Source organism: Augochlora pura, chromosome 10 (assembly GCF_028453695.1).
Source record: "Augochlora pura isolate Apur16 chromosome 10, APUR_v2.2.1, whole genome shotgun sequence".
Taxonomy (NCBI): domain Eukaryota; kingdom Metazoa; phylum Arthropoda; class Insecta; order Hymenoptera; family Halictidae; genus Augochlora; species Augochlora pura.
The window spans coordinates 27967750-27978836 of record NC_135781.1 but is presented as its reverse complement, the minus strand read 5'-3'; the positions used below and the strand labels follow the sequence as shown (position 1 = coordinate 27978836).

Here is an 11087-nt window from a genome sequence, read left to right as displayed (position 1 = left end):
GTGGTGGTGTTGTTGGTCGAAGGAACTCTTTATTGTACGCGCATTATTGAATTGTATACAATCGATCGCATCCATTCGCAATCTCGAGACTCGCGCACTCTGCTTCGTCTAATAATACTGTGGCGGAGGTGTTACAGTTGGTGTGGATATTCAAATTATTCGCTAATTAAATAGAGCAACGTTATAAATAAATTATAGGTTCGCTTAGCCTACAGATTAAATTATATTACTCGCGCGGTTAACAAGAGTTACGCCCGGTGTCGTCGTCTCGCCGGCGTGCCACTCGAGCTTCTTGTTGCTCGCGTCGCGTTCGTCGATTCGTTTAGTCCCGATGCAGAGCATCTCAGCAGGCGATCAAACAGATTCGTTCAAATCGATGTATCGTCCTTAATTGAATACACTACACCTGTCAACGGTCTCGCGTTCTCTCTGTTTCGGGTCTGCGTCGTCGCTAGAGAAACGAAACCGATTTCAGTTCACTTGCAGACGGTGATCCATTCCTCGACGGTGCAGTTCTGGCATCGCACGACGCAACACCATTGGAACTTGCATCTGCAGAGCTCGACGCGGCGTTGCCTGACGACGTTGTAGCCTCGTCCGCAGCACAGACTGCCGCATCCGTCGCCGCCGTTGCTGGTCTTGTTGCACTTGCGACCCGCAGTTCCAGGGATGTCCGCCGTCGGCTCCTTTTCACAGAAGTTGGGCGATTTTTGGTAGTAGAACAACTGCTTGGCCAGGTCCCTGGGCCTCCTCTTGCGTCCGTTTCCTCCGGCGCCCCCGCCCCGATGCTTCCTCTGCCTCTGTCTGTCGGGCCTCCTCCTCCTGGACCCTCTGACTCTAGTCAACGGAGTCACGCTGCCCAGATTGCTCTGCGCGACCAGCACCGCGTTCCGGAAACGGTCCTTCAGCGTCTTCCCGACCAACCGGAAGTCCGGCGCTACCTTCCAGCAAGTCTTGAGCTCGCAGGAACCCGACATACCGTGGCACTTGCAGCGCACCTGCATGTTACTCGCCACTGCCTGAAACGTGATCGATTGATTGTTTCCTGATCGAAGATCTGCGAGAGACGCGACGCTTTTATCGACGAAGCAAGAGCGTCGCGCGACTAGAGGCCGTGCCGCGGAGAGAGAGAGAGAGAGAGAGAGAGAGAGAGAGAGAGAGAGAGAGAGAGAGAGAAAGAAGAGAAAGGGGGTAATTTTCTTTTAGACAAAGAGGTGTCGCGTACCAAACGGTTAATGAGTCTACGGCTGGGTGGTCCAGCCCCGGGCTTCGTCTTAATAACGTCGAGGCGAGACCAAGCGTGGAGAGGTGCACCGGGGAGAGAAACGGACTCGGCACGACTGTTCTCCTACTCCTCTCCACCCCTATTCGCCACCTCTTCTCCTCTTTTGCTCGACCTCTCTTTCTCCATCCGCCCCGACTGTTCGGTCTCGTTTCTCTCGACCTTTGCCGTCCTTCTCTTTTCTCGGACCGCGAGATCATCGTCGTAGAAACGCGGGAAAGAAATGTTTTCCGGGGAACGGGTGGGGGACCAAGAAAGGGGGATGGATGGCAAGAGACGATGGCGGCCGGGAAAGGGTAGATCGATCGGAAGCTGGGCTTACCAAACGGCCGGCTTGATTGTTGTGGAGATTGACCGTCGACTGTATGTCCCCGGCCCTCTCGCGCGTGTCTAGGAACTGTCTCGAGAACTCCATGCCGTAGTCGAGGTTGTGAGAGCAACCGCCCCACTTCCATTGGGTGCCCCTGGCCTTGGCAGGCGGCTTACCCTTGTAGCTCGACGGGTCACATCCGCAGGAGAGCAGCCCGCCCATGCTGCAAGCTCGGGCCACGCTGTGCGCCACCCCCGCTGCCGAAATCGCGAAAGCGAACGCAGTCTCCCTGTAACCTGCAACCACAAATGTCATTCTCGTTTTATCAGAGCAAACTGTCGACTCTGTTCGCTCGATCCCGTCGCGGTCCCGTGTCTTGTCACGAAAGTTTCGCTTCGGCAGGCGGTCTGCCGAAGCAACGCGACGAGAGACGCTCGATCGGGAGACACACCGGCGGACCGACCGGGTCGGACCGGATCGGACCGGATCGGACCGGTTAGCAAATTGCCGCTCGTCGTCCAGGATGACGGTGGCGGTCCGCGCGGAGACGACACCGGAGAGTAATACGCGCGAGCGATCGCGACGAGACGCGCTGCGACGCGACGAGACAGCGGCGATCGCATTCGTCGTTTCTCTCGCGGGCGCCGCGACGAGAGAACGAAAGACCGCGAGGGAACGAGGGAACGCGAACCAGCGGGAAACAGCGGGGCACCGTGGAGTCCCGAGCTTCCGTAGATGGTGCTTTGCCTTCGAAGGGCGAGTCCGGCGACGGATCGTTCGACGGATCGGCCGACAGACAGCCATCAGACGAAGTTCAGCGGTAGATTATTCAGCCGTCCGTCAAAACAAAGCGTGGCCATCAGCAGCGGCGGCCGCTCGGCATCCATTGACTGCATGTATAAACGATCGCTCGGTGGGGTTCCCGAACACGTAATACCAAACTCTGTCGCGTCGCGACTTTTCCTCGCCGATCCTCGGTCCTCGATCCACGCGTCCCGAGCCGATTCGCTGTCGCCTCTTCCGGCGATCGCGCTAGATCACCGAGATCGGTCGCGAACGTTCGAAACGGCGACGAAATGGGGGAAGACGACAGGCAGTTCGCAGAATTTGGAAACTCGCGGATCGTCGAGCAAGGGGAGGACGGCTCGCACGGAGCGTTTGGGTGCGTAATGCGACGTCGGCCGCACTTTTTCTTCGGTGGCTCCAAGGTCTCTCATCTCCGAAGCGTCGCCTGGAGTCGCGTTGACGAATGGTCGATCGTCAAACCGCAATGGTGGCTGTCACCTTACAAACGATACGACACACGACTGCCCGCGGGCTCGGTGTGCCGCGGACCCAACTGTCCCTTTCTTCGCGACTGTTCGACAATGGCCACACATTACTCTGCCCCCTCGGGGCCCTCCCCCGAGAAGGAGCTACTCCAATCCACGAATACCGGGCGGTATTTGCAGTATTCATGAGAGCGAGATACCGGGGAGACGCGCTAAAGGCACATTCGAAAGGATTTGTGGTATTCGTTCCTGACACCCTATGAGGCATGAGGCACTGCGCGGCTGTCGTTACGTCGTCTCCCGTCTCCCGTCTCCCATCTCCTGTCTCCTTCCCTGCCGCCCGAAACCTCCGCCGACGACGAAACCCCCCGGCTTTATTGTCCTCGCTTCGAATCCGTGTTTCGAGCGCGACTCGCGACAGGGACCGATTCTCCAAGAAACCTCCTTTAATTTCGTCTTTATTGATTCACGTCCGAGACTTCGTCAGCCTCGATCGTCGATATCCCCAAACGCGTTTGCATCCGTACTTCGCCTCGGCGTCCTCCGGACGTCTCCTTTTCCTTGGGGGGGATATTCCTCGAAGATTCGTCGCAGCTTCGACGGATCCGCGAACGAACCGAACGAACGAACGAACCGCGCGGACGAGCCGAGCAGAGTCGAATCGAGAGAACGTACCGAGTGAACGAACCGAGAGATCTCGGACAGCCGTGGCTCGATTACGTCGCTCTTCGTCGATCGTACGAAACCTGGCGACGTTAAAGACCTCCGGACTTAGCGAAGACCGGAATCGAGCTGATTCCTCGACGATGGCCGGTCGATAAAAACGTCGACGACGAAGAGGATCGATCGTGAAGGGACCGTGTTCGGGAGCCGTCGATATCGGTGACTCCGTTTCGGAGAATGATAAAACCCCCTTGCGCGCTGGGCCCCCGAGTCGGGAGGAAGAGGGAGGGAGAGAGAGAGAACGAAAACAGTTCTTTATAAGGACTCGCGGTGGGAGGGGTTACTGAAAGCTTGCGCTTTATACGGCTATTGGCAGCAACTGTTTTATAATGCAGATAGCTACTGGAGAGCTGCTGTTGCTACTGCCGTCGCCACCGCAGCCGGTGCTCTCGCTCCTGCTCCTGCTTGTGCTCCTGCTGTCTGCTCCCGCTTCTGCTCCTGCTCCTGCTGCTACTGTCCGATGGTAAGAGGATGGTAAGAGGAGCATGAGGGACTCGTAATAAATCCTCCACGGGGAGTTGTACGTCTCTTCTCCTGGACAGTGGAGAGGAGTCGAGGTAGAAAGAAAAGGAGGACGAGACGACGAGGTGCGCAGAGGGACGCGATGCCTCTTTACTCTTCGGCCCTTGACGCAAGGGACGCGGTGACGGATGGCGCGCAGCCCTTGCCCTGCTACCCCGTGTCAAGCCCAAATCACTGCTTAGATAACTCAATAGATAGCGGATGTGTACCCGGTTGGGTACGCGGCCACGGTTACATTCACGGGAGCGTGCTCCTTCTTTTCGGTCGCCTCCCTCTTTACGGCAGCTTCGACGCTCTTCTCCCATCCTCTCGGCGACTGGTTTTCAAATTAGTCCTCTAGCTTTTACCGTACTGATATCCGATAAGCGTACCAGTTTACGATCCCCCGAAACTCTCCTCTCGGGAACGACGGCTCTCGAAAACAAGCGGTTCTCGAAAAACTGCACGCGTCCCTGGCCGCGCGATTTTTGGAAACCGTGCGTAAAACCCGCTCGGCATTCTCGGATATGTATCCTGTCGTCGTTCCACGCGAGGAAGCGAATGTCGGCCGTATCGTGCCTCGTCGTGGCCAGTCTCGCCTTGTGTGGGCCCCTGGAGGCGGCCACGCGAGGCAAAGGGGGGGCCTGCTTTCGTGTACATTTCATAATACATTAAGCCGTTTTGCCGAGGTTTAACGAATACGTGGTGGCGAAAGAGCGACGCGACGAGGGAGACGGGGCGCGGCGCGGCGGGGACGAGCGAAACCGGGTGAAACTGGTGGACGGAAGAACCATAGAAGAAGACCGGAGAAACGGCAGAAGAAGCAACGAGAGACCAACAGAGAGAATCGTGTCCAAGAGATTTAACGACGCGCGCGCGCGAGAGCACGCGTTCTTTTTCGAGATACGCAACCGGCACGAATTTGACACGGTGGATTTCTCGAATGGCCAAGGGACCCTCGGACCCGGCCACGGCCGGTGTCGTCCTTAAAAAGCTGCGTGGAACCGTTGGTAATGGTAAAGTACGGCCCGTTTCTCGGAAGCTGCTGCCCTCTAACTTCGCTGCGAACCCGGGGCAGACCGATCTTCGGGCCGTTCTTCGCTTCGGGATAATCGGTAAATCGACGGTCCTCTCGCTCGCTCTCCAGCCACGGTACGGCGACGTACCGATGCGAATTCGTCGGGTGGACGCGAACAGGGAGAGAAGAGACTCGTGGAATCGACACCTCCGGTTGGCCAGTCGGCAAAAAAGAAGGTGTACCGATCCACGGGGACAGATAACGAGGAGAGACAGACGTGGCGGGCACCGAGATCGTGGCTGGCGGACGGACGGACGAACTTAAGCTTTCAGGTCAGGTGCGCTCGATGTCGCGCTCTCGCGCACTCGTCCGACACGATATATGTTTCCTCTTTCGGCGCACGTACGCGCCACGACGAATTTATATGTCACACTGGAATAGAACAGTCGAGGGGGGCACAATCTCTTCTCCTCTCTCGCCGGTAACCCGGCTCTCTCGCTCTCCTTCTCTGTTCCTCTCTCGTGGGAGTTTCGGGACAGGTTCTCGGAGCTGACCGCGACCAAGGAGGCGAGCACACACACCGTATTCTGATTTAAGGAAGCACCGTCTCTCGCCTACGCCGTTCCGTGGTCGTCGACGACGTCGTAAAAGATTTCACCTTTCCACGTCCGCTCCTTCCTCCTAGGGGACCGAGCGAGCGAGCGAGCTAGCTAGCGAGCGACCGACCGAAAGACCGAAAGACGGACCGAGAGACCGCGCCGCCCATGTTTGCGTCGATTTAACATGTTCTCGGTCGCGAGATCTTACCTCTCTGCAGAAGAACGCTGCTCTGCTGGGTCCTGCTGCTGGGCGTCAGGGACGAGCAGTTCCACCTGTGCCACATGAACTGGTGCTGGCACTCGGATATAGCCATCTGCAAACCTTTGATCGCGGCCACCGTCACGTCCGGATTTCTGTGGCATAGCTCGCGTTGCTCCTTTGTCAGGCCAGGAATACCGTTGCAGACCACGGCATTCCCGCTCACCCAATCGTCCACGGAGTTGCTCATTAAACAGGTCGCGCTGCAAATCAAACGAAATTCACCAATTAACGTTCTGGCCGCGCAGAACCGTACTTTTGCCCGCCGGATTTCGGGGCCCCGGGTCCCAGTTTTCCCACGAGGCGCACGCGTTCGATCGCTTTGAATGATTCTGCTTTCAGGGAATCCGGCCGGGGACATTCCTCGAGCACCGCGCTGCGATCTCCTTCCGATTCCTCCGTGTCTCCCGCCCCTCCGCCGAACCGTGCTCCCCTTTTGCCGCGACTCGCCGCGTGGATCACGGTTATCGAATTCCCGATCGCGAACACGGATGGCTTTCGGATTCATCGCCGATTAAAGAAACACCGTGCCCTTAAGTACTGGCTCTTCCCTTCCTCCCCGGGTATCGCGTAAATCCGAACGCGAAAGTTTTGCTGGCCCGGCTTCGAGGCCGGAACGGGAACGGGAACGGGGACGTGCACGGGAACGTGCACGCGCGCTCGCGCGCTCGAGAAAAATGATCGATAAATCGGGGGCTAAAAGCGCGCGTGCATCTTGCACGCGTCTGCTTTTCTTTCGGCAACTTTACGAGACCGGGGTCGAAAGGTGGCGGCGATAACTTTCAAAGAGCCGCTCGAATATCTCCGTTCCTCCTCCTTCTCGTCGTGTTCGTGTACGTTCGCGTTCCACCCGTACTCGGTATCGGTCGTCCCTTACCCTTTTTCGATCCCTCGTCGTCTGCCCTTTCGCATCGCCGCGATAACGGCGTTCGCCTCTCGGAAGAAGAGCTCTTAAAGCGCTATCTTAAGCGACAGTTTCCATCTAATGGCCGTACATTACAAAGTACCGGGTGTTAATTAATTTTCAGATAAAACGCAGAAACGAGAGGAGCAGAGCGAACGCGCGGGACAGGCTGCGCCGAAAAATATATGGGTTCGCGTTCGCTCGTGCGTGCCCCGTTCGTTAGCCCCTTATGGTCCCCGTAGAATCTCTTGCCCCTCGCGGCGCGGCAACGGAAGTAGATGGATCCTGGTGTCGCGACGCGTGATTGTTTATTTGCCGAAACGGTCAATTTTTTCGCCGGTGGATCCCGGGGGTCCCTGGGGTCCTGGGGGTCCCGAGGGTCCCGAAGGATGTCACGGACGGATGCGAGATTCCCGGCGGGACGGTGGTTATCTGCGGGTACAAATTAGCCGACGAGCTTCTCCTAAAGTAAAAGCTGTGTATAGCACCCGCGCGAACGAGCAAAAGAGAGAAAAGAGCGACAAGGGGGAGAGAGGGAGAGAGAGAGATGCGGGGGGTGAGACAGGGAGGGATTTCGGGGGACAAAACGAAGAGGAAAAGAGTGGAAAGGAGTGGAAAGGAAAGGAGCGTATCCGGAGGACACGGGGGAACGGAGTGGCGAGAGGTCCTAGCAGCTCGGTTTCTGCGTAGTGTGGGAAAGGACGGCGGAGGAGGACCAACATTTTAGGGTCGCAGAGGTTATTGAGGGCTCCCATTAACCGATACACCGCTGCACCGTTGCTATCTTTCGCGCTATTGATGATCTACCGAAAGCAGATTAATGATCTCAACTCACCGAAACAAATTACCGAAGACGAGGTCGCGTACCTGTAGAAGTCTGACCGCGTCGATGGATTCCTGCGCGCTACCTTTTCTCTTTTCTCGTTTCTCGTTTCTCGTTTCTCGTTTCTCGTATCTCGTTGCTCGTTTCTCTCGGCGCCTGCACCGTTACTCTTTGCTCTTTCGCTGCTTTCGGTATTTCTTCGATCATAGATCCCTCCGCGGATCCCGGAAACCGTAAGAAGAAGATTGACCGCGCGTTCGCGTCCGCGTCCGCGGGATCCTCTCGGATCGGCTCGCCGAAATCGTGGGAAATCGTCGAGCAGATCAATGGTCGGAGACGCGAGCGGCCGCGTCCTGCATTTTTGCAATGATCCAAGGGGTCGTCGTGGAATCCAAGATGGCGGGACGGATGCACGTGTTTTATTTAACTTGCTCGCTCGCGAACAGACGAGAACGAGAAAGCGAATTACACGCGCGCGCGCGTTCGCTGCTACACCGTCACACGTGCACACGTGCACACGCTTCTCTTTCGCGTACCGAAAGAGAAAGATAAAGAACCACGGAACGGAATTTCGCGTTTAATGGAGGTATACCCGCGGAGAGAGAACTCGTTACGACTGACCCGCGAGAATTCCTGCGGTAGATATCGAACTCGCCTCGCTGCTTTTATTTGCACGGGAAGCAGCGGCTGTGCCCGCCGCCGAACCCTCCTCTCCGGGATTCGGGGACGATGCGTCGAATCGGCGACATCGGGAACGAAGAAGACGAATCCGCTCGATTAATCGGAATCGGAATTGGAGTTCGGAATCGCAATGGGAATCGGGAACCGGGAATCGGGAATCGCGTCGGGGTGCTAACCGCTCGTGTCGCTCGTATCGATAAACTGGTTTACCCATCGTTACCATCGCGGGAATTATTCGATGCAGCGATTCGACGCGCGGTTCCGCTCGCGCTTGCCGCACTCTTACTCACGCTCGCGCGCGCGTGCCTGTAACTGCGCGCGAGCGTATGCGAGCCGCTAGCAACTTGTCGGGTGCGCGCACGGCCTTGTTTCCGAATCCTGTTCGTAATTATTTGCGACGAGTACCTCAACGGAGCGTGTCAAAGGCTCGCTCTCGCGCGAGCTGGCGCGACCGCGGCCACGACCGCGACCGCGACGACGCCCTAGGGAAACGCCGGGAAACGGGAACGTTTTCAAGTGGAAGGATTCGTCTTTCGGAAGAATTCGGGCAATTTTCGCGAGCACGGCAAAGAAGGTCGTTCGCGCGAGACGAACTGAGCGAGAACGGCTCGGCGACTCCGTGCCGAAAGAAAGATTCGATTAGAGCGTGGAGGGCGCTCGACACAGAGGAGCAGAGCGAGATCGGGGAGGCATAATGAAGATCGCAGCGGGATCGTTCGTTGTTCGTGCCACGGAGCCGGCTGAAAGGACCTATTTGCACTCCGTCATTGTGCTCTACTCGGAGCCGTCGATGCGACCGCCGCCTTCACGCGCCCTCTCTATTGACAGATTCTTTCCGCAACAAGCGGAAAGAGTGGAACGGAGAGAAGCGAAAGAGGTCCGTTGCCGTCGCGACCGTATATTTGTCTCGACGCGGCTGTGTTGGACACGACAGTTTGCGACCGTAACTCTATTCAACCTGGAAGCCGTCTCTCTCACCTGCAACGTTTTCTGTTCCCCGGCGGAGACAAAACCGAGCGTCGCGACGGCTGGACTCGGATCGGCCGGTAATTCGATTCGACCGATGGATTCATCGTTTTCGGCGATCGATCGGCGAGATAGACACGTCGCGATGTGTAAATACTTTCGGTACGATCGAGACTTAACAAGCCGCGAAGCGACGCGACGCGAGGCGACACGGCGCGAGATATCGAACGCGCGAGACAAACGTTTCGATTCAGTCGAGAGACAGTGATCCAACGGACCAGCCCGAGGTAACGATAACAATTCGAAGTGGATAAGATAAAAGACATCATGGTCTGCTGCGATATTTCGACGGTCGGAGTGTCGATGACGGAATCGGAACGGAACGGAACAGCAGGCCGCAGCGAGTAGAGATGTAGGTACTCACCGACGATTCTCGAGAAGGATGAGCAACAGGGCGATGGTGGGTCCGATTCTAGTCGCGATCCTAGACGGCGGTCCTTCGTAGACACGTCCTGATCGAGAAGGAGGCATCCTGTCATCGCCCCGAGGACGTCTCGCTTATTCTTTGCGCGGTTTGCCCACTTTAAAAGAGTCGAGTGCGACCCCTCGTCCAGGGCTGCACACCCCTAGCACCCGAACGGAAGGACCCCTCGCTCGAGAGACGGTGCCTCTCTCGGCGCGTCTCTCTTTCTTTCTCTCTGTGTTTCTGTACGGCTTTTTTCCGAATCCCTCTCCTACGCTTCGTCTCTCGTCTCTCGTCTCCGGCGCGGTGCCTGTGATCAGCAGCCTGGCACGCGTCGAGGACTCCTCCTCGCCCCGGGCACCGGCGCTTCTGCTTTGACGTTCCGTACACGATTCGAGAGCTTCCAGTTTCGCCGCTTCGAGGGGTTGCTCCGAAAACTACCCCGGGACACAATATCCTAGATGACGATCGAACAGTTCGTCGACCGACCCTGCGATTTTCCTTCCTCCGTCTCGTCTGACTTGGGGCTCGCGTCACCGCGGCCAGGTCCTTCCCGGATTTCGATCCGCAGATTTTCCCTGTTGAGTTATTTGGTTGCACGTTTGGTCCTCGTCTTTGGAGAGTAAAATACTGCCGGCTCCCGCGAACCTCTTCTCGCGTCTACTGGCACTGACACTACGATCGCCGCGGAGTCAAACATTGTCGCGCGGCTCCATGCCCCGCGATCGACGGGTTCCGTGGTCACTCCGCGACATCCCACGAATCGAAAGTCACACTTCCGGATCTGTCGGTGGGAAACGATCGGTTAGAGTGGGGTTTCTGTTTATCCACGGCTAGCCTCGGAATCGCGGGACGCGGCACCCTCGTACGCCGCGCTCGTTCCCAGGTATCGCGACATTCTGATCGTCCTCCTTGCACCCTTGACGACGCGGAGACCGGTCGGTGGTGGAGCCCCGCGTTTCCTCCGCTCCTCTCGTTGGCTCGGTCTCGGTCTCGGTCTCGGTCTCGATCTCGAAGCCCGAGCCCCGAAGCTCGAACCTCGAAGCTCGAAGCTCGAAGCTCGTAGCGCGAACGAGGCGCGCGCGAACCTTTCCAAGAAAAAGAAGATTGTCGCTCGGTTCTGTGTACTTCCGGTGTATGCGCGCGTTCACGACGAAGTGTCAAGCTCAAATAAAAGAAAAGTCGCCCTCCGGGATCTCTTACTCCTCCCACGCACTCATCCCCCTCCTACGGCTCGTGTTCCTCTTCCACCGGTGGTCTCTCTCTCTCTCTAGCTCTCTCTTTCTC

General features: G+C 57.4%; 2 protein-coding genes across 4 annotated transcripts in view; one reads left to right on the top strand and one right to left on the bottom strand.

The window, feature by feature from the left end:
* Window positions 1-11087, top strand: part of LOC144476508 (protein Wnt-6) — a 54588-nt gene that overhangs the window by 5854 nt on the left and 37647 nt on the right. Inside the window, exon 1 of one of the 3 annotated variants that reach the window (XM_078193555.1) lies at window positions 683-698. The exons of the other annotated variants lie outside the window; for them this stretch is intronic. The gene's annotated coding sequence lies outside the window, so the exon portion shown is untranslated. Of the gene's footprint in view, window positions 1-682; window positions 699-11087 lie in introns of those variants that run through there. 3 annotated transcript variants of the gene reach the window in all.
* On the bottom strand, window positions 150-9930 carry Wnt10 (Wnt oncogene analog 10). The gene is made up of 4 exons (XM_078193553.1): window positions 9762-9930; window positions 5913-6166; window positions 1605-1888; window positions 150-1019 (listed from the first exon to the last, which is right to left on the bottom strand). The coding sequence occupies exons 1-4, from the start codon at window positions 9866-9868 to the stop codon at window positions 477-479; spliced, it is 1188 nt and encodes a 395-aa protein (XP_078049679.1). The 5' UTR covers window positions 9869-9930; the 3' UTR covers window positions 150-476.